This window comes from Primulina huaijiensis, chromosome 9 (genome assembly GCF_012295235.1).
Source record: "Primulina huaijiensis isolate GDHJ02 chromosome 9, ASM1229523v2, whole genome shotgun sequence".
In the NCBI taxonomy this organism is placed as follows: domain Eukaryota; kingdom Viridiplantae; phylum Streptophyta; class Magnoliopsida; order Lamiales; family Gesneriaceae; genus Primulina; species Primulina huaijiensis.
In genome coordinates, this window is record NC_133314.1 from 19,115,040 (window position 1) to 19,137,253 (window position 22,214).

General features: G+C 35.4%; 4 protein-coding genes across 6 annotated transcripts; 2 read left to right on the forward strand and 2 right to left on the reverse strand.

The window, feature by feature from the left end:
* Positions 1-133: 133 nt before the first annotated feature.
* On the reverse strand, positions 134-5,240 carry LOC140984135 (transcription factor MYB17-like). Its single transcript, XM_073451366.1, has 4 exons — positions 5,112-5,240; positions 2,141-2,808; positions 1,626-1,755; positions 134-1,220 (listed from the first exon to the last, which is right to left on the reverse strand). Exons 2-4 carry the CDS (start codon positions 2,271-2,273, stop codon positions 569-571), a joined length of 915 nt encoding a protein of 304 aa, XP_073307467.1. The 5' UTR covers positions 2,274-2,808; positions 5,112-5,240; the 3' UTR covers positions 134-568.
* A 3,131-nt stretch (positions 5,241-8,371) lies between these two features.
* On the reverse strand, positions 8,372-14,973 carry LOC140984504 (DEAD-box ATP-dependent RNA helicase 8-like). Its single transcript, XM_073451967.1, has 10 exons — positions 14,535-14,973; positions 13,408-13,468; positions 12,036-12,270; positions 10,991-11,229; positions 10,092-10,343; positions 9,805-9,985; positions 9,449-9,537; positions 9,294-9,367; positions 9,060-9,178; positions 8,372-8,942 (listed from the first exon to the last, which is right to left on the reverse strand). The coding sequence occupies exons 1-9, from the start codon at positions 14,801-14,803 to the stop codon at positions 9,100-9,102; spliced, it is 1,479 nt and encodes a 492-aa protein (XP_073308068.1). The 5' UTR covers positions 14,804-14,973; the 3' UTR covers positions 8,372-8,942; positions 9,060-9,099.
* A 518-nt stretch (positions 14,974-15,491) lies between these two features.
* Positions 15,492-18,030, forward strand: LOC140984024 (uncharacterized). 3 transcript variants are annotated; one of them, XM_073451176.1, is made up of 6 exons: positions 15,492-15,686; positions 15,793-15,837; positions 15,934-16,040; positions 17,186-17,220; positions 17,716-17,798; positions 17,879-18,030. In XM_073451176.1, exons 2-5 carry the CDS (start codon positions 15,835-15,837, stop codon positions 17,781-17,783), a joined length of 213 nt encoding a protein of 70 aa, XP_073307277.1. In that variant the 5' UTR covers positions 15,492-15,686; positions 15,793-15,834; the 3' UTR covers positions 17,784-17,798; positions 17,879-18,030. The 3 variants fall into 3 exon arrangements, with proteins under 3 accessions (XP_073307277.1, XP_073307275.1, XP_073307278.1); XM_073451174.1 differs by having other exon boundaries at positions 17,716-18,030; XM_073451177.1 differs by having other exon boundaries at positions 15,502-15,641; positions 17,716-18,030.
* Positions 18,031-20,501: 2,471 nt separating this feature from the next.
* On the forward strand, positions 20,502-22,163 carry LOC140985037 (LIM domain-containing protein PLIM2c-like). The gene is made up of 5 exons (XM_073452770.1): positions 20,502-20,980; positions 21,071-21,170; positions 21,311-21,339; positions 21,467-21,556; positions 21,698-22,163. Exons 1-5 carry the CDS (start codon positions 20,840-20,842, stop codon positions 22,013-22,015), a joined length of 678 nt encoding a protein of 225 aa, XP_073308871.1. The 5' UTR covers positions 20,502-20,839; the 3' UTR covers positions 22,016-22,163.
* Positions 22,164-22,214: the final 51 nt, after the last annotated feature.

Here is a 22,214-nt window from a genome sequence, read left to right on the forward strand (position 1 = left end):
AATTTTACATCTTAAAACTGATTTGTCAATCATGAGAATCTAACGTTCAAATCCGCCTTCTTCAATAACAAACATGAGATATTTACAGATCTAAATGAATTTTAAACAAAAGGAGGATGCATGAAAGCCCATATTGGTGAAATTACTTCTCTAGTAGAGTAAGAAAATGGCATTTAACAGAACTAACCAAGTTCCCCATTGAGAGGTTACAATCTGAAGCCAATACTTGTGTCATCCAGTACAACAAAGTCTTCTTCAATTATATGCAAGATTGCATAAAAAGAGATAGGTGAGAGGGGTGTAATGTTTTGCATTTTTTTTCCGCACGCACTCGGGTCTGACTGGAAACCTCTAGGCAAATTGGTTTGTAGAAAGCCCCAACGAGTTTTTGCAATATATTCTTCCTGAGATGGTGATAACCAGAAACAGTAGGATCTTCAATATTTCCAAAAGCTGAAGGTGATGAAAAACAAACGAACCGAATTTCGGTAGCACTGAAGCAACAAGCGAAATTCAGCCAAAAGCTTGAAGTGGAGAAAGATGCAAACTTCAGCTTTTTGTGTATAAACTACCATAAGCTACAGAAATCATGATGTCCCAAGAAGCTCATGTCATTATTGCTTGGAAAATCAAAAAGCAGCTGCAATGCAGATTCAGATGAATCCTCCAATTCATTTGAATTCGCTGAATCCAATCCAGGTTGAACATTGTCTGTGCAAGATTTGATGATCTTGAGCTCAGGATCGTGGTCTTTCATGTTCCCTGCGTCCAAGGAACCTACTTGACCCAGACCAAATTCGGTTGTCATTCCTGATATCGAACCACACTTTGTTAGTGATGATGAGATGGGACTTTGACAATACAGTTTCTCTGTTTTCTCCTCATTTTTCAGTCTACGAAACGTCTCTCCAACCTCAGAATTCCACAGACGTAAGAAGTAATCGGTGTCTGATTTTTGTAGCGTCGTTGGGTTCAAGAGTAGGGATTCCTTGGAAAGTCGGGCTTCGGCTTCGAGCCTGGCGCTCTCCCATTGTGCCATGTGGCGCATTGAAGGAGACGAGGGAAGTCGATTTGATAATGATGCATCAGATACCGATGCATGCTCGTGTGTCTGCGGGTCGATTCCCATCTGCAGCAGACGCTTCTTCAGATGAGTGTTCCACAAATTCTTGATTTCATTGTCTGTTCTGCCCTGTAATTGGGAAGCAATGGCGGCCCATCTGAAGAAAATAAACATCCAATATTAGTGAAAGAAAGATTATAATGAACATGGACAGTTACTGAAACATTTTATCGGCCTGGTGTATCTGCCTTTCATGATGCACGTAGTTCCACATCGGATTGCATGAGCAATGCGAAAAATCTTTTAGAAAAGAGCAATTAACAACTCCGTTCATCATTTTCTTAAAAAAAATACAGATCCCAACAACAAGGGCCTGTGAGCCTCTGTAACCAGAGTTTTCGAAACTTATTATTGCCAGTGGTGATGCAAGATCAAACTTGCAACTCAATTCGAAGCTGTGTCACGCATCAATTCATGGTGATGCAAGATTGAATTATCACAGGCGATCTCACATTACAACTGAAAATAATATGTCCGACAATCAATCTATCGTAACCATAACCTGTTTCCAAGGATGGCATGCAACTGAATGACAAGCTTTTCTTCATCAGGTGTGAATGGTCCTCGTTTGATGTCTGGCCTTAGATAATTTGTCCATCGTAGCCTGCAACTCTTCCCACAACGAAGAAGACCTGTAGAAAGAATCACGATAACTAAACAAACTGACATCTTCCAAGGTGCGGTGCATCGAACTCCTAGAGATACAAATTCAAGAGCGAGACACGAAGACTTGTCAACCACCTGCTGATCCTCGCTCAGCTCAGCTCAGCTCAAAACCATATCCACACACATTTAATAAGAATTCCCATAATTCCATTTCAAAACTTACTTAATTTGCCGCTATATATTATTCTCTGCTTCAGGTCCTTTTTGAATCGGTGTATAAAGCTCGTGGTATATATTCATTCATTCTATCATAACTAATACCTACCGTCAGTGTAACATGACAGTTATAAATTCGAAGATTTGACATGCCGAATCATATATTCTTGAAAGTAAGAAAAAAAGGGAAAAAACCTGCAAGTTTGGGGAGAGATCGCCAGCTCCCATGGCCGTTTTTGCTGATATAGTCAACCAATTTCTCATCTTCCTCAGAAGTCCAGGGTCCTTTCTTTAACCCTTTTTTGTCACAACATGGTGCTCTCCCCATTAACAAAAACACACACACACACACAAACAGTCTAATGATTCTTCAAAAATATTACCTTTTCCTTTCAAACAACATTACAAAATGTACAAGAAACCAAGAAAATACAACCCTCGAATCTCAAAGATACTCGGAACTAAATTACATTCAGGATAGAAGTGAAGTGTAAAAAGTAAAAATTGAAAACCCTTTTGAAATCTTGATCAAAGATAACGTGAAAAGACATAACAGAGAACTTTACAGATCACACCGGCGACACATCGGCCGGCTACGCATTGAATGCTCACACTTGCATTAATATGGAGATTTATTCAGATTCTAGATAGGAGCATTTATTTCTCTTATCGACTGAATATGTCGCGCAATAATTTTCAATAACATGAAAGAGGATATAATGGCTGAATTTATTGGACGAAGAAAAATTCTTGTATTTATTGTGTCCCCGTTTATAAGTTTCCTTAACTCTCAGATTTCACGTTAATTTATTTCTGGCATTTAGGTGCTTGCAAGTCGACCGATCTAGTAGTAAAGATGAAACCTCTATTGGGACATCGGTATCTAAGACGCACCGAAAGTTTAAAAATTTTTGTTTGGACGTTGTGTGTGTAAAACCATTTATAGGATGTTTTAGAATCCTACTTTTGCGTTTAGAACGACGGACTCTAAACTGTTCCGGTTTTTACGTGGAGATAGTCCTTCTTGTAAATACATAGGAACGGTTTGTTCCTTCGATCGTCTAATTGAGTCCACGATCGAAAATTTTGTTCCTCACTTGGACTGTACTAGAAATTGTAGGTGATTTGTATGTTGAGACTGTAGCCTCCAAATTTCAAAAAACTAGAGACGAAGTGGAGCAGCTGTTCAAGAAGGAGATGGCCGAAAATTTCACAAATTAATTGTAAAGAGGTCGTGAGTTCCATGACTCATAAACATGGATTTTTGCTTAATTTATTCTTAATCAATTCTTAAAAAATATTATAGAAATCCATAATTATTATTAAGCAAATCTAATTTGCTCTTTGTTGCCAAAATTTCTTCCAATTTCCTTATGGTGGCCGAGACATTGTTCAAGGGAATGGAAGGATTATTGTGGATTTTTGTATGCAATATTGTGTGCAAAACTTGTTTTTAATTTTTGATCTCATATGATGTATATATAGAGGTCGACTCCTAAACTAATTAGGAGTCCTTCTCACAGAAAGACTCTACGTATATCATATATTAAAACTCCCGTATAATTAATATATAATGTATTCATTAAATTAAATTAAATAACAATTATTTAATTTATAAAAATAATTCATTTGTTAATTTAATTATAGATTCTTCTATAATATTTATGAGAATTTGTGCATGTTATTAGTCATTACTACTAGCACAATCATTTAATTAATAAATTATCAATTCACTAAATAAATGATTCCGAACTCATTATAACATCAATCGACGATTCGAGAGCGTCGATGTATCAATGATACAAGTCTCATTCATATGATAAAAATCGAAAATTTCAAATATCAAAATTTTCACTTACCATATTGGACGGTTGCTAGTTTTAGTGAACTCCTTCACAAGACATTCAGTTGCACTCTCCTTCTTCAATTAGCAATCATACAAACTTACATTTCTTTCATCATATAGAATCAGCTCATAAACTCTTTTATAAGCCTCCTGTTTGATCTCCATCAAAATATAGTCGCCAAATTCCAACTCCATTAAATTTGACTATCTCAACAGGAACACATAGTCCGATACTTATGTGATCCTCAATGGTTCAGAGTTACAGCTAGCCGTTGGTTCACATCTCCATGTGATTCAGAATAAAATTTATTCTTATTCGGCTTACCCTTGTTAGTCTCATTCTTTTCATCAACATTTTTATCAAGAATGTTGAACTCATTTCTGAATGCATCTATCGGGTCTTGGTAAGAGCGTCTAGTAGTATCGTCTCATGATCTCCTAGGTATAACTGATAGTGCCTGCAAGAACCTTTAGTCACGGTTAGCGTACAGTACGGTCCCTTTAGCATATATATCCCGATCGAATCTACAACTATTGGTATATCGAGAGTTGCATATGCATTCGATAATGACACGATTTATCTTTGAGAACTAATAGTGGCATGCAATGTGCAACTAAGAAAACACATTTCTCTAAAGCACATTTATTGCTATGGCCAAAGACTCCTTGCACTATTAACTCATCAGATCACATCTTCATCTGTAGGCGAACGGTGAATCCCCAACTACAATGCATTTACTCATACGAATTTCGAAACTACACCCAACCTCGCCACCTGATGACCCTCTATGGAGTAGGTAAACGGATCAAAGTGCATGCTAGTACGTATAGTCCCTTCCATTTTCTCGGGTCAAATGACTAATGGTCTATAACCATAACTGCGGACTATTCCACTCGATAAGTGAAAATCACTCGGACAGTCAGAGGGAGGGTTGTTCAGTGCATATCATGTGATCATCTATCTGTGTGAATGGATATCTCCATGTCATTGTCAATGAAACATGACGTTTACATTACATGTAGGCTCGAGCTCGAGCGACCTTTATCTTTCTTTTAGGCGGTTGATTCGACTAAGAACCTCTTTAAAATATACGGTACACTTCCTAATGAGTTTCATGATCTTACGTTGTGACGCATACATCATAATACCTATTTTATATTCAAGAACTTTATCTATGCAGCTTGTATGGGTATACAGATAAAGTATAATGTCATAATCGAATAAAATCGTAAAATATTATTAAAATAAAGATTATTTTACATTAGAATTAATAAAAGTCCAAACCACAAGTTGACTTGTCGGACATCTACTCTAACAACCTCCACACTAAGACATGAGATCTTTGGTTCAAATTCTAGTTGTCTAGGTTGTGCAACAGCTTGGAAATCCCAGCTCTCGTTGTATTAAAAAAAAAAAATGAGCTCTGGCAACTTGATGTAGATAAGTTAAAGATAATTAGATAATGAACTTATATTGATTTTGGATGAAATTTATGATTTTTTGAGTTACACTTCAAATCTACACGTTAAATCCATCGTATCTGTTATGCTCAAAACTAGAAAAATATATTCTTTGAATTTCAAATCCTACCTCCAAACTAGTCCGGGTTTTTAAGATTTGAAATCTTCCTACAAATTCAAATTTTTCATCCAAACACGACCTACTATAATTGTGAACTGAGCCGACCGACTACATTTATAGTGATAATAATAATGCATAGAACATGAATGATCATTTACTTGGACTTGAATAACACATTCTTTTTTCAGCTATAATTAATGCCACATAAATAAAAGCACTGTAAATTGGTAATAATATAACATCAGAGTATAAAGTGATTGAAATTCTGGGAAATATTAATTAAGATAGCAAAATGGCAAATGAATATTTCAAAATTTGTGCTAGCAAAGAGTACTGTCGCACACTGTGTGTGGTATCGTGAGGAGTAAATGCAAAGAAAAATCCAAATGTGAAAGAGAGAGATAATGCATGTGAGGATGATGGCATTTAATGGAGCTTTCTTCAATGGTGAAAGGACACACTCTGTGCATTCAATGAATTTCACTCTTTCTTTTTTTACACTTGCATGCACACATGTTTGTGGGGTCATCAATGCCTAATTTCATGAGTTTTGTGTGGATGTATCATAAAATACATGATATATGTATATTACATTACATTACATTACATTGAATAGTTTTATCAAAGTATAGTAAACTAGACCATAGTATTGTGAAGCAAAACGAAAATGGATATCGAATTATACTCGAGCTTCCAATTCGTAACGTGCTCCTATAATGTAGGTAAGGTAAGCACAATGTATTGATCTTCTTGAGATGGGCACGAGTTGGGTGGTCCGGGTAATCATGTATTTTGGGTCTGTCGGTGGAGATTCTCCTTATCACCTTCATTTAATCTACAACATGAGGATCAGTCATGAATATATGTTAGCAAATTTGAAGTAGAAGTAAGAAAAAATTCTTTGTTTTCAAGACGAATTTGTCATGCATGTGGTGTTCACGGGATATGGAAATCGTCTCTCAGGATATAAAGACTTCTAACTTATAATAGTAGCACTACTAATCACAATTGTCATAACCTTGAAATGAAGCAAACTATTTTTTTAGAAGAAGAAGTTTAAAATGAATGCAAAATGCTCTTCCTTTGTTTGATCTTCTCAAAGTTGATGATATATTGTCTCTCATTAGTTTAATTCATTCAGATAGATTGATATATAAGTCACAAATCTCGAAAATATGACCAAAAGACATTTTTTGGCGACAATGATCCATGAAAACTCATAGCTCTTAACAAGCAGGGCTTCCATGCGCCGCTTAACGGGTGCATAGACGCCTCCCCCTCTGCCCTGGGATTTCCAGGGCAACAAGAGAAGTGGTAAGGCGCCTCTTTACAAGCGCCTCAGCACGTCCGAAGTGCCGATGCATCTATTTACAAACATCTCAGAACCTCCCTTATTTATCGGAAAATTTTCTCACAATTTGTAAGAGACATATTTAAAAGTTTTTGTTCGATTGAGTTTTCTTTGTCGACAAAAAAATAAATATTTATATACTATTATGTAAGGCTTATACACAAGTATATCGATCATGGCATCCGAAGCTTGCATTTAATGGAGGAGCAGAGGTTGATGAAGCAAGAGACAAGACGGGCAATAAAGGCACTCCCTTATTTTGACTTCAATTTCTTTCGTTCTTTCAAACTTTGGAGTCTGAACACTCTACTTACGGTACCATAGCTGTTTGCTTATGTGACTTGTTCCTTAATTCACTTCCTATACTTTGGCGTAAAGAAAACCAATAAATAGTACGATATATATCATGACAAATCAAGAAAATATAACTAAAAATTTACATATACTTGATGGCTTATACCTTCGGTATGTGTTTTAAGGATCGAAATTTAAAAATTGCAAGGCCGTTTTATCTTGTTCCAAATAAAAATATATTAATTTTATATATAATTCTTAATCAACATAAATTATGAGTCAATATCTTCTCAAGTAAAATTACAAAACGCAATTTGTGATCACCTCCAATGCAAGGAGTCAAAGAGAGCAATGACTTTAGTGGGGGCCTAACATATGAGAGGCTGGCAAACACCTAAGGGGGTCAGCAAGATGGGCGATGTCCAATCAAATGAATTAAATGCAGTCAAAAAATTCCTACTCATCACATGAAAAATGGGGTAAAAAAAAATATTTATGGTATTACTTACATTGGATGAATAGCATATGTTTAGTTTGTTACAAGTGAGCCAACTCGGTCCAAATTCGACTCGAGCTTGATTTGACTTAACTCAAGTCTAGTTCAACTTTAATTTGTTTTCATTCGAGTAGATCCCGAACCATTAAAATGACTACATAATTGTATTTTACTTGAAGAATATAAACTTTTAAGGATATTTTTGTAAATATATATCTGCTAGTTTGTTGACATTTATGTATCTTATCGGACCCTACAACAAAGGTTCTACATAAACATTCTCTGAGCAAGATCTCCTGTTGTTTTGCGGGCTTTAATTTTGAAACAATATGATATGAACAGGTAAGTGGACTTCATTTTAACATACTCCTAGCGACTGCAAACACATGAAATACGTAAATATAGATTACTTAATCTTTACTAGTGATATACATATCATCAATCGAACCAACTAAATCAAATTTGAGAAACTTCTCAAATGAAAATCAGATTTTTTTCAGTCGATTCAAATAATGATCCATGAAAATGAAACAATCTAGAACTCGAGCTCGAATAAACTGATTCGGATTTGACGTAGAGATTCGATCAACGACTTTCAAATTATTTATTATTTGATTTGAGAGAATTTGAGATTCATTATAATGGGTTCATAAACAAGTTCAAAATGTTATGCCAGATCATGCAATATAATAACCATTAAATTGATTAGAACTCTGCGTAATCGACACACTAGCCTACCTCCTCCAGTTGCCTATTTTCCGGTTGTTAAACATCCCTGAAAACCAAAGTGAATTTCAAGGAGAAATCAATATGGCACCTAGTAAAACACCTTGCATTAGATGATGACAACTTCAAAATGTATCATAACACAAACACAAATAACCATTTAACTTCTATGAGAAAATAAAGTTTTAATCCGGACTCTGGCACAAGTTACGACCGCCTAACCAACATGATAAGGTAAAGAACGTTTCTACGGTACCAAATATGCAGAACACCATTGTTTCTTTTAGCAATTATAGAATCTTCAAGTGACTATTTTGTGCTACGCCATAACTAACACCAGATAAAGGAGAGGGAAATCTGTTTTTCATCATTGATGGGAACGTGCACTTGAAATTAAATGAGCAACTGATGGCAATAACCAAGAACTTGGACGGTGAGTAATCCTGCTGATAGGCTGAGTTTAACCATGACCAAGCCTAAACAAAGAAAAGGCCTCGATTCACAGGAGTGCAACATTTTGACCTTAAATATCCACCATTCCGAATCATTATGGGTTGAATGGTTGTGAGATGTCCGATATCTTGAAAATTTTGTATCTGTCTGCCTCACAAATCGAATAGAAAGTGTTTCATGACCAAAAGCATTTAATTTCCTTGTGACCTTGGCATTACATCATTAACCATCATGACAGGCTACTGGTTTCTGCCATCAAAAAGATGATGTAGATGGTAAATAGACGGTCCACGAGGCACGAGGGATGCACAATTGTAAAATTATGTAGATACCAAAAATACAATATCCATGCGATCTATCACCCACCGGTGTTTTGGATCAATGGGTAAATAGCAGCCACCACAGATCATTGGCAATATATAGCTTGATCTATATGTGGTGGGATCTGCTTAATCTCCGTCCCTAGTTCTTGCTCCATCCTATACCTGAAAGATGAGAGGCAGAGAGAAATAAAAGAGAAATCTCAAGAAATTCACAACCCAATAACTCTATTCCAAATAAGTCACCATCAGTAAACAAAAGTTAGCCGTAAAGTCTTACAAATTGAAGCGATCCTCGAAGGTAATCAGATTGACAGCTAACCCAAGGTGTCCAAACCTTCCAGATCGACCAACCTACATGTAACATAAACAATTTACGACAAAACAGTTCGACAAGTATGAAAGTCACACTGGCCAACAACCCATGCACCATACCCTGTGTAAATATGTCTCTGAGTTTTTGGGGAAATCAAAATTGATAACAACATTGACCGCTTGAATATCGATCCCTCTTGTGAATAAATCTGCAATTTGATACATAGAAGAAAAAAGAAAAGAAAGTAATATTAGACACACACACACACACACACACACAGAGGACGTCAGATAGAGTAACTAACAGGAGTGACCAAACAGAATCGATGAGATTAGAATCAGAAGCTTGCAGCATAAGTTGCACTTTTTCCCTACTGTTAGTACGAATTCATATACAGTGCCATGTTTTCCCTAGAACGGAGTTAAGTCATACTACAATATAAAATGGATTCAAGGGATCCCACTACAGAACGTACCGGTGCATACAAGGTTTCTACAGGCACCATTGCGGAAATCGTGAAATACTCTGTTGCGATGATCCTGAAGCATCTTAGCGTGAATATAGAAACAAGAAAAACCAAGTTCTGTAATTTTCTTGGCAAGAAGTTCTACTCGATTCACGGAATTGCAGAAAATGATAGACTGGTTTATTTGAAGCTGCATCACAAAGACAACAGATTTGACAGCCAGAACAAATTCATAACAGATGGCAATACAAATGCAATATATTATCACTAAAGTACATGCTAACAGGAATTCGAACCTTTGAAAATAATGTATTGAGGCAGTGAACTTTTTGTCTTTCTTCCACAAAAGCATAATACTGAGTTATACCCTTGAGGGTAAGTTCATCCATCAGGTTGATGACGTAGGGCTTTTTCAGGTACCTATCTTTGAAATCTTTTACTGTAACAGGAAATGTTGCAGAAAACATAAGAATCTGACGATTTGCAGGTAAAAAGTGAATTAGTTGCTGAACTGAAGGTTGAAACTCCGGTGACAAAAGCTTATCGGCCTGAAATTATTGACATGAAGAGGACAAGATTAGCCCACTTTCTAATATGTCATGTATTATATACACTTATTTCCAGAATTCAAATAAGGAAGAACAAATATCAAAATTAATATATATATATGATGCGAGATATCATGACCAAAGAAATGCCAACAAACTCAGGTTAAATCCTCCCACCATAAATGAAGAGAAGTTATGAAAAATCAGGTAGACAGTTGGTCTCACTAGTCACTACACCAATCACAAGTGCTTTAGGAACGATAAGAAAAGTTGATGAAGAAAAGACGATCATGCGATTGTTCTGATGGAGGTTTTTTTGAGTTGGTATCATTGTTATTTAGGGTACAAGACGTACAAGTATCCTGGAGCCTTAGGCGCAAGGCAAGATGTGCGCTTTATCGAAGCAAAACATGCCAAACATGATATTTTTATAATCTACATGCACGAGGTGAATTTTAATACAATATCACATAGCAACATAAATATATTTTACAAACAATTAGGATTTAGAAATTAGGAGGGATTGTCGCAACATCCAGGGTGAGAATGATATCAGCATATCATGATTATTCCACATCTTTTGTGTTCCTCAATTATCAAGTAACATCATAAAAAACATGTGGTCAACATCAATAGATTATACATACCTCATCCATTGCAAGCATAGAGCAATCTTTCAATACGCAAATACCCTTTTTTGCAAGATCAAGAACTCTTCCAGGTGTCCCAACAAGTAAATGAACTGGCTGATAAAGTCGCATTATGTCATCTTTCAAGCTTGTTCCACCAGTGGTAACCATGACTTCAATTTTTAAGTGCTTCCCAAGTTCTTTGCAAACTTGGGATGTTTGGAGAGCAAGTTCTCTAGTAGGCACAAGAATAACAACTGCATCGAAATACAAAGTAAGATAGACAAGAAAGGTAAAATTTGAGTAATGCGCAGAGAAGAACTCAAGCAGATATTCGAGAATAGTACAATACCAAATTAATTTAGAGAATGTGTTCCCTAAGCTTAAATGATGGAGCATGACTCAAGCAATCACACAAATATCATACTAAAAATAATCGTCCTAACACCTTTAATAAATCATTACTAAATGCAGTAAAATAATGATAAAAGGTAGTAGACTAGTTATCAGAAGGAAAAAATAATTAATTACTGCTACAACTACATGTTTGTCTTTACCTCAAATACCCAGATTCGGTTCTCACAAAATATCAGTTTTAGCTCATATGAACCTAACAACTATGTTGCATGGAATCGTATCGAATACGATACCGATAAGACACATTTTGAAAATATAAGAAACGATATAGTTAGGTTACGACAATGATTAATATATATATATATATAATGTACAACTTCCGATGAGTGATTTAAGAAGAAAAACAAAAAAAATCAATTATTTTTTTGCCAAAACGTATCTCCGCCGTGCCCATGACATATCCTAGCCGTGTCCAAAACGTATCCGAGTGGTCAAACCTATAAAAAGTCAACGACGCGAATTTTACCGTATCCGACATGCCTATCGGCGTGACGTGGCGTGTCGTATCCGTGTCCGATACTTCAGGAAAAAAATTTAGGAGTATCCGTGTTACATAGCTAACAAACGTCCTGATATAAACTAGAATATAGAGAAAGTTTGAAGATGCAAATTTTCTTGGTCCATTAAATGGATAATTATCAAAAACCTTGAATAGCATTTTTATCTTGATCAATTTTTTCCAAAGCAGGAATGCAGAAGGCAGCAGTTTTCCCGGTTCCATTTTTGGCCCTCGCCAATATATCGCTTCCAGTGAGAGCAATTGGAATACTCTCCTCCTGAATGGGAGATGGCCTCTCAAAGCCCTTCTCATATATTCCCATGAGAAGCTCACGCTTTAAAAAGTAGTCTTCGAATTCATTTCCTTTCGTAGCCGTTACATCCTGAAAGAAAAGTAAAATAGCATTCAGGAGCAAATTATACACACACATAAAAGTACACACATATAGATGCATGCAGGAAAATACTATAGATGAACATGAAACGAATGAGTTTGCACAAAATATTGCTACTAAAGCATAAAATAACAAGAAACGATGATAGAACTTTTGAACAGCACATTACAGATTTCAGGATGGTACCGTAAGTGGTAGAGTTGTATCTACTTGTAAGAACATCCAAGATTCAGAGCTTTGAACCGCAGATTACAGATTATCCAGCTGAAGTGGAAGGTTGAACAAGGAAGACAGTAAATTCAAGTAATTTTCAGTGGCAAGCTAGCCATTTATGACCTACAAACTTTTTTTCCTATTCTTTTCTATTATTTTCCTTTTTAATAGTCGCAAAGACACCATGGCAATCCTGTTCGAGTCCCAGCAACAAATAAAAGGTAATAAGGTGCCAGTCATTCTCATCAATGACAAATTAGATTCAGAGGACAACTTATTTGGTAGTATATTAGAAATTAAGAACAATATGCCTGGCTAAGTTTTCTGGCAAGCTTGTGTTGGTTGCAAACATGGATTTTCCTTCGATTTCTTTTGCAGCATTTGCTCAAGGTTATGAGTGCTGCAAGCCACCAGAATCCGATATATCAAATGACATTACAACCTCCACAACCATGTAAAGAAGCCAGATCATCCAAATTCAAATGACAATCAATTCAACTGTCAAAGGTAATAAATACATACCCTAATAATAGCTTAACAAGTTACACCTTAATGAATGATGTTTGATCCACTTACTGATTGAATACATTACGGCGCTTTATAGTAGCATGTAAAATTGTTTTAGAAAACATGGCGTCTAAAAAGAGTATGGCGAGGAGGTGAATGAATTGAACATCTCATGCAATTAATATTCCGATATTCCCTCTAGTCCTAACTAGCCAATGCCTTGAGAACTTAGATATTATTCAGCTGAAACATATCAGGTTTTCCTAGAACATTCAAACAAGACAACAATTACTATCACAGCGAACTTGGGACCTTAGGTATCAGGAAAAATCAAACAAAGTTTAATAAACAAAACAATTAAAGTAATTTTAACAGGCCAGTTCATATGCATGATGGAAATCTAACCTCGGTTTTGAAGCGTGTGTCCTGTGGTGGTATCTTCAACTGGGCCTTCCAATCTTGTGAACTGGTCAAGAAGAAAAGCAAAACTGACCAATATTTAAATGTATATTAAGAATCTTGAATAACAGTACAAGTTGTGGAGGAAAAGGGGGATGGATCCAAAAACTTTCACAAAGCCCATCCATAAAATAGCAGCAAAATATAAATGCAGTTTCAGATGAGGCATTTTCACATCCCCTGGAGTAGGTAAAAAATTTACTGTACCATACATTTAGTTATGATAGAGTAGGTCTCTGTAAGATTTCACACTTAATTCTAATGATTCATGGATAATATAACTGAATTAAAAAAAAAAACACTGAGGTAATATCATGAATAAAATGGATCATCTCTTCATGCCCAAGCCCAAGTTAAGGTTATCTTATAGGACTATCAAAAAGGGGGAAAAAACTTGAAAACAAACTCTATACTACTAAACAAGAAAGGTCTCGCCGGTAACAAACTGGAACCATGCAACCACATTTCTGACAGAGGGACAAATTTCATGCCCATTCGTGGACACAAAAATTGAAGTGATTTCATTAAAATTATAAACCATCCCATTTGCCTTTTGGACCCACCAGAACATCCACTGCCACGGTACCTACAGTTTGTTGGATAATCATCTCATTTGGATAAATTATCCGGCTTGACAAAATTTTAAAGCATATAGAATTTGTTTTAAATCAATAGTACGCCTATCGTTTCCTGTAAGTCCGATGATCATAAATCACATGAATATTTTTGTCTAAATACAAACGCCTAAACTCCAGCACGTCAAAGATTGTCCATATTACCACCCTTAACAGAAACACTGAGACACACGAATAATAATAAGTTCCAACATGTTATTTCTTGTCAAGAAAGAAGAGGCATTTGGGGAAGTTGTACATCAAGACTCGGGAAAAACGGCGAGAAATGGGTTAAAACCGATGTGAAAAATCAAATCAGCTTAAACCCTTTGTTTTGGCCCATTAAAAAGCAATTTACCCCCAAAATGCAGTGCTTAAAAAATCATTAAAAAAATCAACTGGCATCTAGGGTGAGCAGCTAAACTAACCACAATCGAGATAGAAACAGAAAATACTAACCTGGAAGCAACAGCCTCTGATTGCACAGTTTTTTCAACTTCTTCAACGGCTAAATCAGCGTGCGGAAGCTGAGTTCTTCGCAGCCACTGCTGTGGCTGAGGGTTCTGCGACAATTGATGGTTTTGATTATTCGGAGCCGGATTCCTCTGTACGTATTGTGGAGTAGGGTTTCTGGGTTGAAAACTAGGGTTTGCTCCAGCATTAAAATTCATTCCGCCACCTCGGCCGCCGCCCATTCCCGGCGGCGGATATCTCGCTCTCGAACTCATCACAAAAACCCACCAAATAGAAATACTAGACCCGAATTCACGCAAAAAAAAAAAACAAACAGCACAGGTTCAACGCGTACGAGTACAACTGAACAAAGGAAAAGTAACCTCGAAGTCGCAGATCGACTCCGCCACTTATTTTCGAAAGAAATATTCAATTGAATGTATGTTGCGGGTTACGTGGACTATGTAACACAGGTCAACCTATAAAAAATGAAAAATATATAATTCATTGAATTTATCATTTCATAACAAAATTTTTATAAAAAAAATCTTAATAAAATTCAATTTCACATTAACCACAAGTAATTAGCACAAAATATTTATAACTTTCACTAAAAAAAGTACATATATATCTATTTTTTTGTTTTTTTCTTCTCAACCCATGAGCAAGAGCCCATCACGTGTCAACCTGTCTAGACTCGCGATCCGTGTGGACAGGTTGTTTAAGCTCATTTTTAAATAAATTGGTCTCATTTAAATTATTTAATGAGATGGCCCAACTCGACGGACCCGACCCATGGCTCACGAAAGGAGGAATTTCTTTTTTTAAAAAAATCATGCGTTCCAAAATGTCCATTTCTGTATGGTATCGGGTCCGGCCAATGGATCCCGATGAAACGGGTAAGATTTGGGACCTACATTTTCGATCTGATATCCCTCGTACATATTACAACACGATCCCGTAGAGGCTTAGTCAATCGGGTTAAAATTCCCTGCATCTCATATAATAAGCAATCGGTGACGTGGCAAACAGGATTTGCTGGATCCAGTACTGGACCCCACTTTCCGTTCTCAGCCCCTGTAAAACGAAACCATTTCCTAGCTCGGAGGAAAGGTCCGATCGCTCCGCTCCCGCGACAGCAATCTCTCATTATTTCCTGTAATACTAACTAGTTATTGAATTTTGAACTGTGTAATTCACAACACATGTTGTCATTTGTGAAATCTACGTGTTGATGACTTACGCGTGCTTCTCGTATTTGTAGAAATACGAGGATCCAAGAGATTCTCGACGAGGATAATATAAAATGGTAAGATAATCTCTAGATTTCTTTTTATACGCTTTTAAGATTTTTGTCCGTTTCATGGTTTACAAGAGCTGATTTTGTTTGCTTGTGTATTACCAGTCGGCGCTCTTCAATTTCCATTCTTTCCTAACAGTAGTATTGTTAGGCATCTGTGCCTGCACGTATGTAAAGATTCAATTCCCGGCACTTCTTGAGCAGAGAACTGGGTGAGCCTGCTTGTTGTTGATTTTGCGGGTTCAATTTTTTGCAAATCATTTCTATGTTATGTGATCTTTACAATATTTGGGTTTCTTATCTTCCATGTAACATTTTATGTGGATAAAATTGGGCGATTTGTAGAATAAAGGTAATGCCAATCAGCAAAAGCTCAACTCCTATAAGCTATAGCGATGTTGAGCCCCTTGATTCACTTGCATAGTTGAGCTAAGATTCGAGTGTCATTAGTACGGATGATAATTTGATAAAGAATTTTTCCAGTCGGTTGCATTTGCTGAAGTGTTTTTTTATGTATTATTTCAAGTTCCTTTTTCGAGCCTGAATGCTCCCTTGTGTTAATGATTTCTATATTTTAAAAGATACTAATTCTCTAACAAAGATTAGGCAAACAATCATGATTTAAATATTGGTTGAACCTGGTGATGGAGTAGAATGACTGGATGATGGCTAACCAATGAGTAACTTCTTCTGTGTAATGAGCTAATGGATAGCTATTGCTTCACTAATCTAATCGTCGTGTCATTTACAGCTTCCAATAGGAAATAGTTTGAAATTGTCTGTGGTAATTTTACCGTACTTGTTCACAAACATTCTTCCTTATGCCTTGTTTTGGTCCCTATCAATCGCCCTTAGCAATGATTCTACCAAAATCCTTTCTTCGCTTTTATCTCGACTCAGAGTACTAACCATTAGATCATTGTAGTATTTTCGCTTTGAGGACTTAAGTTTCGTAAGTGATACCCTATCTGCAAATAAATTTGAGCAATTCAAAGTTTATCACAGTTCATGAATTCGCTAAACGGTCCGCCCACACAAAACTCAAATTCTAAAATCGATATGATACTTTGTTATTTTCTGTCCTTTGGTGCCCATTGATGTAGTTCTGGATATTATTTATGATAATGGTGGCTTATATGTGATTATGGAGCTCCAATTTATCAGTTCAGGAATTCTCCTATATGTTGACATCATTTTGCTGTAGTTGAATGGCAATATATGTCCTGTTGCAGTTTATATATATTTGCTATGCCTTTATTTATTCTGCGGACTACAATATATTTACGATCTTTAATATTTTTATTGGGTGTGTTTTCTTTAGTAAACACTTCTTCCTCACACAGTTTTAGTATGGCAGATTTCGAGGTGTCTTCTGGAAGGCTGCTAGAATAGGTACGTCAGCTAAATATTATAATGTGCAATGCTTTTCTTGCAGAGACGGAATTATTTGATTTATGTGAACAAACTTCAAATGTATCATAAGCACGTATGGCCATTGTGTTTACAATAGCTCAGCCCTTCAATTTTCTGGAACATCTGATTTTAGACCTATAGTCAATGCCTTGAGTTTAGAACCACATCAAATAATCTTTATTCTTGAGTAGTCCAGCCATCTTTGCCAGGATGGTTCTCAGTTGCTTAATCATTATTTGCTTCTATGTGGGAGCGAGTAATGATAACTATGAGGTGTAGCAAAAGAAAAGAGGATCACTTGTTTGTTTGTTTTTATTTTTCTTTTGATATTATATATGTGCTCTATGAATTGTAAAACGTTAAAGTAAGAGAGATGTTTAGTGAGCTTTTCTCATGAATATTTGGTGCTTGTCTTTTCATAAACTTTCAAATTTTTCTACACCAATTCAAACTAGATTCTGCTCCCTGCAACAGGTGAAAGATTGAGTCCTTGGGTGGCTGTAGGATGCTTCACTATGGGGGTGTCAATAATCTTTTTTTGAATAGGATCTATGTACTTCAGAAGTAAGCTCCGATGACCAGATTGATTTTTCATATGGGGGTGTCAATAATCTTTTTTTGAATAGGATCTCTGTAATTCAGAAGTAAGCTCCGATGACCAGATTGATTTTTCATTTGTTAATTACTCTGTTGTGTTGTGTAGTAAAAATTTATGCTAAGAATTTGTTTGGATGATAAAAACACCATATTTAATGATGTCTTTTGTCCAGTTGATACTAGTTTCATGAATCATCATTTTTTTGTTGGCATTATTCTGAAGTTCGGAGCAAAGTTGCAGTTTCTTGGTGTCCCTGTAAAACTTACTTTCTTCATTAATAGTAGTGATAAATGCATGCAATTCACGTGTGTGCCCTCATTTTGAGTGGTTTTGCTATATTTGATTTTTTAAATGTATTATTGTTTAGGTTGAAATTTTAATAAAAATTAAGCATAGTTTTAACATCCTAAACTGAAATTAGAGAATTCAATCAGGATGAAGTGTGACAAGAAGGTTAAAATTGTTCAGTGAGGAAAATTTTGGAGGTTTATATTCCCCATTACTAATTTCTAGTTTCATTATTTGCTTGGATTTCCCACCAGAAGTAAAGATGTACTACTTGTATGGTCTGGACAGAGAAGAATTCCGATTCATGTTTGTTTCAAAAGATTTAGAGCTACGTTTTGTTTTGTTCATAAAGTGGCTATCATTGTGTCTTATATCTCCGGAATGTGTGCAACCATCACAAATTATGGTGTGTCGTACATTATCCATCTCTGAAAATGTGTGTGCCCCTCATATATCGTGCTTTCTCTTTCATAAATTTCACATCAGGAGATCCATAGATTCCTAATACGAAATAGTTCCATATATGATGTGTGTGTTTATCTGAATGGCGTTGTTCTCTGATTCAAATTTACTTTTTTCCTTGTGAACAATTGATCAGTGGAGTTGGTCCGCAAGGGAACTAGTACACATGTTCTTTCATAGCCATCAACAGAATCAGTACTCTGTTATCACGTTTACACCTGAGGCTTGGCGTGTGTGCGTGTTTAAATACAGAAGAAATTTAATGAACTGAAATAAAGGCGGCAGGAGCTTTCAAATTAGCAGTCACACAATTAACAACATATATTGTTATCTTATGCTGGAACCTTCTGAAAATCAGGATTCTCTCCTCTCCCCATTGAAAAACTGCGAGAATTATCTTCTTAATCGGTTTCTTCTCGTTTGTGTTGGTTATCACTTTCCTTGTAGCAGGTTCTTCTTTGCTGCCTTTAGCTGTGCCGTTTCTTTCCTCTACTGCTTCTTTGCTTTCTCCGCCTTCCGATTCCGACCCCCAGTGAAGAGGATAACTCCTCAAGAAAACCCTTCTAGTGTTATAGTCTTCATAGCGAAAACTCCTCGTCTTCATATAATTTTCATCCATGCCTTTGGTCTAAATATTCAAAGATAATAGTAACTTAAAGAAAGCTCTTGTTTTATAGGTGTTGTTGAACTGTGTTAGTGTGTGTTTGTATGTGCTGTATATGCTCGCTGTGGGGACAGATTGTACTAAAATAATAGCTAATCAACTAATTAAGATCATGTTTACATGATCAATGTGAGTATCATCTCTGTTGATTGTCTTTTCTAGTGAATTTTCTGCATGATTGAGTTTAATCAGGAATATTTTATCACTCTATGCCGTTGCATTTCCTATGTAATGTTTTTTGTTTGATTGAAGCCCTGAATATGCTTTTGGAATACTTAACAATAGTGCTTGTCTAGCATTCAGTTTGAACACAAAAATGAATCGAAGCAGAGATTATTAGATTATGGAAATGGATTGTACCGATTGAAGGCATAATTAGAGCTTGACTTCTTGAATGGGTTTGATTTTGGAGGGATTCGTGAGTAATTTCTCCGTTCAAATAGAGTTTAATGTTAGAATCGATGGAATTGAGATTATATATGTATTTCAAATATATTTGTTTTAAATTTATTGACTTGCTTAGATGCATTTATCAAATTAAGTAATTTCAATTATTATTGTAGTGAATTTCAATTACACTGAAAATGAATATCGTTTGAAATTCATCCATTCAAATCAAATTTATCAATTAAAGCACGGTCTAAGCGAACCGAGTGAAATGAAAGATAAGTGGCATTTAAGCCCGATCAATCATGTAATTTACACTGGAGATGCCTATTTTCCAAAATACATAGTTGATCAAACATTTTTTAAACCAACCCAAAGAGATTTATACAGTCAATTTCAAATTATATTTGTGTATATTATAAAAGTAAAATGTTAAGAAGTACATGCCCCCCTTATTTTCTTGATATGTCAAAGGTGATATAGAAGTTACAAGGGATTAGAGTGGAGCACATCAAATTAAACAAGCAAGTAAATTTTGACAGCTTGCCATTGACGGCACTACCAAACACAAATTCAAATTCAAATTCAATTTTTTTTTTTTTTGATGTTCAAGATTTTTTTTTTATATTTCTAATGAACCGTCCAATATATTCAAATTCTTTGATTTGAAATCTCTTCAAGATTCAAATCTTTATATCCAAACACAAATCTTATAATTCATTCGATACGATTTTCATCAAATGATCTTTGTACACGTGTCGTCAAACACCAAATAAATTAACTACGATTAAAACAGAAAAAAAAACACAATATGAAACAAAATCTAACAAACATAACTACCACATAATGCAAAAAGAAAATACTCTCCCCTCTATAAAATTTCCACCCGCCTCACATTCTTTTAATGGAAGAAGTGAAGAATCTCAGCTATTTTTCCTCCACTTTAATCGGATTCCGACACATTTTCCAAGGCATTATCAATCCTCAATGGCTTCACAACCAATGGAATCTCCAATCAGAAAACGAAATTATATTATTGGGCTGAGATAAAATTGACTTCTATTTTCGGTTAACCCAATTTTTTTTTTTTTTGGCTTTTTCCTTCGATTCCCTCAGTCTTTCGCTTTTGTGTACGTGGGAAGAGATCAAAAACTGTGTAGAAGTTGTAGATATTTCACGAGAGGGGAAGACGCAAAGAAATGGCATCGGCATTCACGGGAACTTTGGATAAATGCAAGGCTTGTGATAAGATTGTATATTTTGTTGATTTGTTATCTGCAGATGGGATGAATTATCACAAGTCTTGCTTCAAATGCAGTCATTGTAAAGGAACTCTTGTGGTATGTAATCTTCGGTTTTAGCCCAACGATTCTCGAGGATTCAAGCGATTCATTCGCATACAGATTAAATTTTGCAATGTTGTTTTGTAGATGAGCAACTACTCTTCCATGGATGGAGTTCTGTACTGCAAGCCTCATTTTGAACAACTTTTCAAGGAATCTGGGAATTTCAGCAAGAATTTTCAAACTTGTAACATTTTTTTATTTTATTTTATTTCAATTACGATTTATTCATCCTTTATAATATTTTTGATTATGATAAAGCTTAATAAATTCATATTGTCTTACTAACCATGTGTATTATTCTTTGAATATTTGTAAATGTTTCAGCTGCGAAATCCGAGAGGGAAAATTCTATGGTACATTGTTTGTGTTTTTCGTTTTTAATTCCTGAAAACACCAGTGAAATGTAATATATTGGTCTAAATGAATCAATGCATATGATGATTTACGGAACAATATTTTTTTATGTTCTCATATATGCAGACAAGGACACCTAGTAAAGTTTCAGCCATGTTCTCTGGAACTTTGGACAAATGTCCTGCTTGTAAGAAAACCGTTTACCCTCTTGAAAAGGTATCTAAATATAAACATGTTTTGCGATATTGTTTATAAATTATTTTACAAGATTATATATAATTTTGTCCCTTTAGATTTTGTATATCAAATAACTATTTCATATACCTTTTGAGTAATAATTACAAGTTCTAAACATAGATGACAATGGAGGGAGAATCATTTCACAAATCATGCTTCAAATGTGCTCATGGAGGATGTCCTCTTACACACTCATCTTATGCTGCATTGGATGGGATCTTGTACTGCAAGGTCCATTTTCAACAATTATTCATGGAGAAGGGAAATTACCAACATGTCCTTGATGCTGCCACTAACAAGAAGAGTGGTGTAGAACTGGTAGAGTACATGGAGACCAAAGTCGAGCCAGCCAATCTCGAGCAGTCAGAGGAGAATGATGGTGGTCAATCAAAATCTGATCTCGAATCGGAATCTGAGAAGGCACAAGAACAAAGCTGAAATTTTTTTTAATATTTTTTTAGTCATTTATGAATCATGAAGGTTTTCTATCTTCTTGTTTTTTATTTTTTTCTATTTTTGATTTGTGATCAACTAAATCATAATTTTATGTATTATAACTGAAAAAATGCTTTTACACAATTTATGATTTTAGAAACATTTTATATTTCACATCATATATAGAAATACATTTAATGAT

Excerpts from the sequence above, each read along its gene's own strand:
- LOC140984135 (XM_073451366.1), bottom strand. The coding sequence starts at position 2,273 with ATGGGGAGAGCACCATGTTGTGACAAAAAAGGGTTAAAGAAAGGACCC. Across the intron at positions 1,756-2,140 it reads ATCTCTCCCCAAACTTGCAG|GTCTTCTTCGTTGTGGGAAG; the intron begins GTTTTTTCCCTT and ends TTCTTTCTACAG. Across the intron at positions 1,221-1,625 it reads CATGCCATCCTTGGAAACAG|ATGGGCCGCCATTGCTTCCC; the intron begins GTTATGGTTACG and ends TATTTTCTTCAG.
- LOC140984504 (XM_073451967.1), bottom strand. The coding sequence starts at position 14,803 with ATGAGTTCGAGAGCGAGATATCCGCCGCCGGGAATGGGCGGCGGCCGA. Across the intron at positions 13,469-14,534 it reads TCAGAGGCTGTTGCTTCCAG|TTCACAAGATTGGAAGGCCC; the intron begins GTTAGTATTTTC and ends CTTCTTGACCAG. Across the intron at positions 12,271-13,407 it reads ACACACGCTTCAAAACCGAG|GATGTAACGGCTACGAAAGG; the intron begins GTTAGATTTCCA and ends CTTTTCTTTCAG.
- LOC140984024 (XM_073451174.1), top strand. Across the intron at positions 16,041-17,185 it reads CTTCTTGAGCAGAGAACTGG|ATTTCGAGGTGTCTTCTGGA; the intron begins GTGAGCCTGCTT and ends TTAGTATGGCAG. Across the intron at positions 17,221-17,715 it reads CTGGAAGGCTGCTAGAATAG|GTGAAAGATTGAGTCCTTGG; the intron begins GTACGTCAGCTA and ends TCCCTGCAACAG.
- LOC140985037 (XM_073452770.1), top strand. The coding sequence starts at position 20,840 with ATGGCATCGGCATTCACGGGAACTTTGGATAAATGCAAGGCTTGTGAT. Across the intron at positions 21,171-21,310 it reads CAGCAAGAATTTTCAAACTT|CTGCGAAATCCGAGAGGGAA; the intron begins GTAACATTTTTT and ends TAAATGTTTCAG. Across the intron at positions 21,557-21,697 it reads CCGTTTACCCTCTTGAAAAG|ATGACAATGGAGGGAGAATC; the intron begins GTATCTAAATAT and ends TTCTAAACATAG.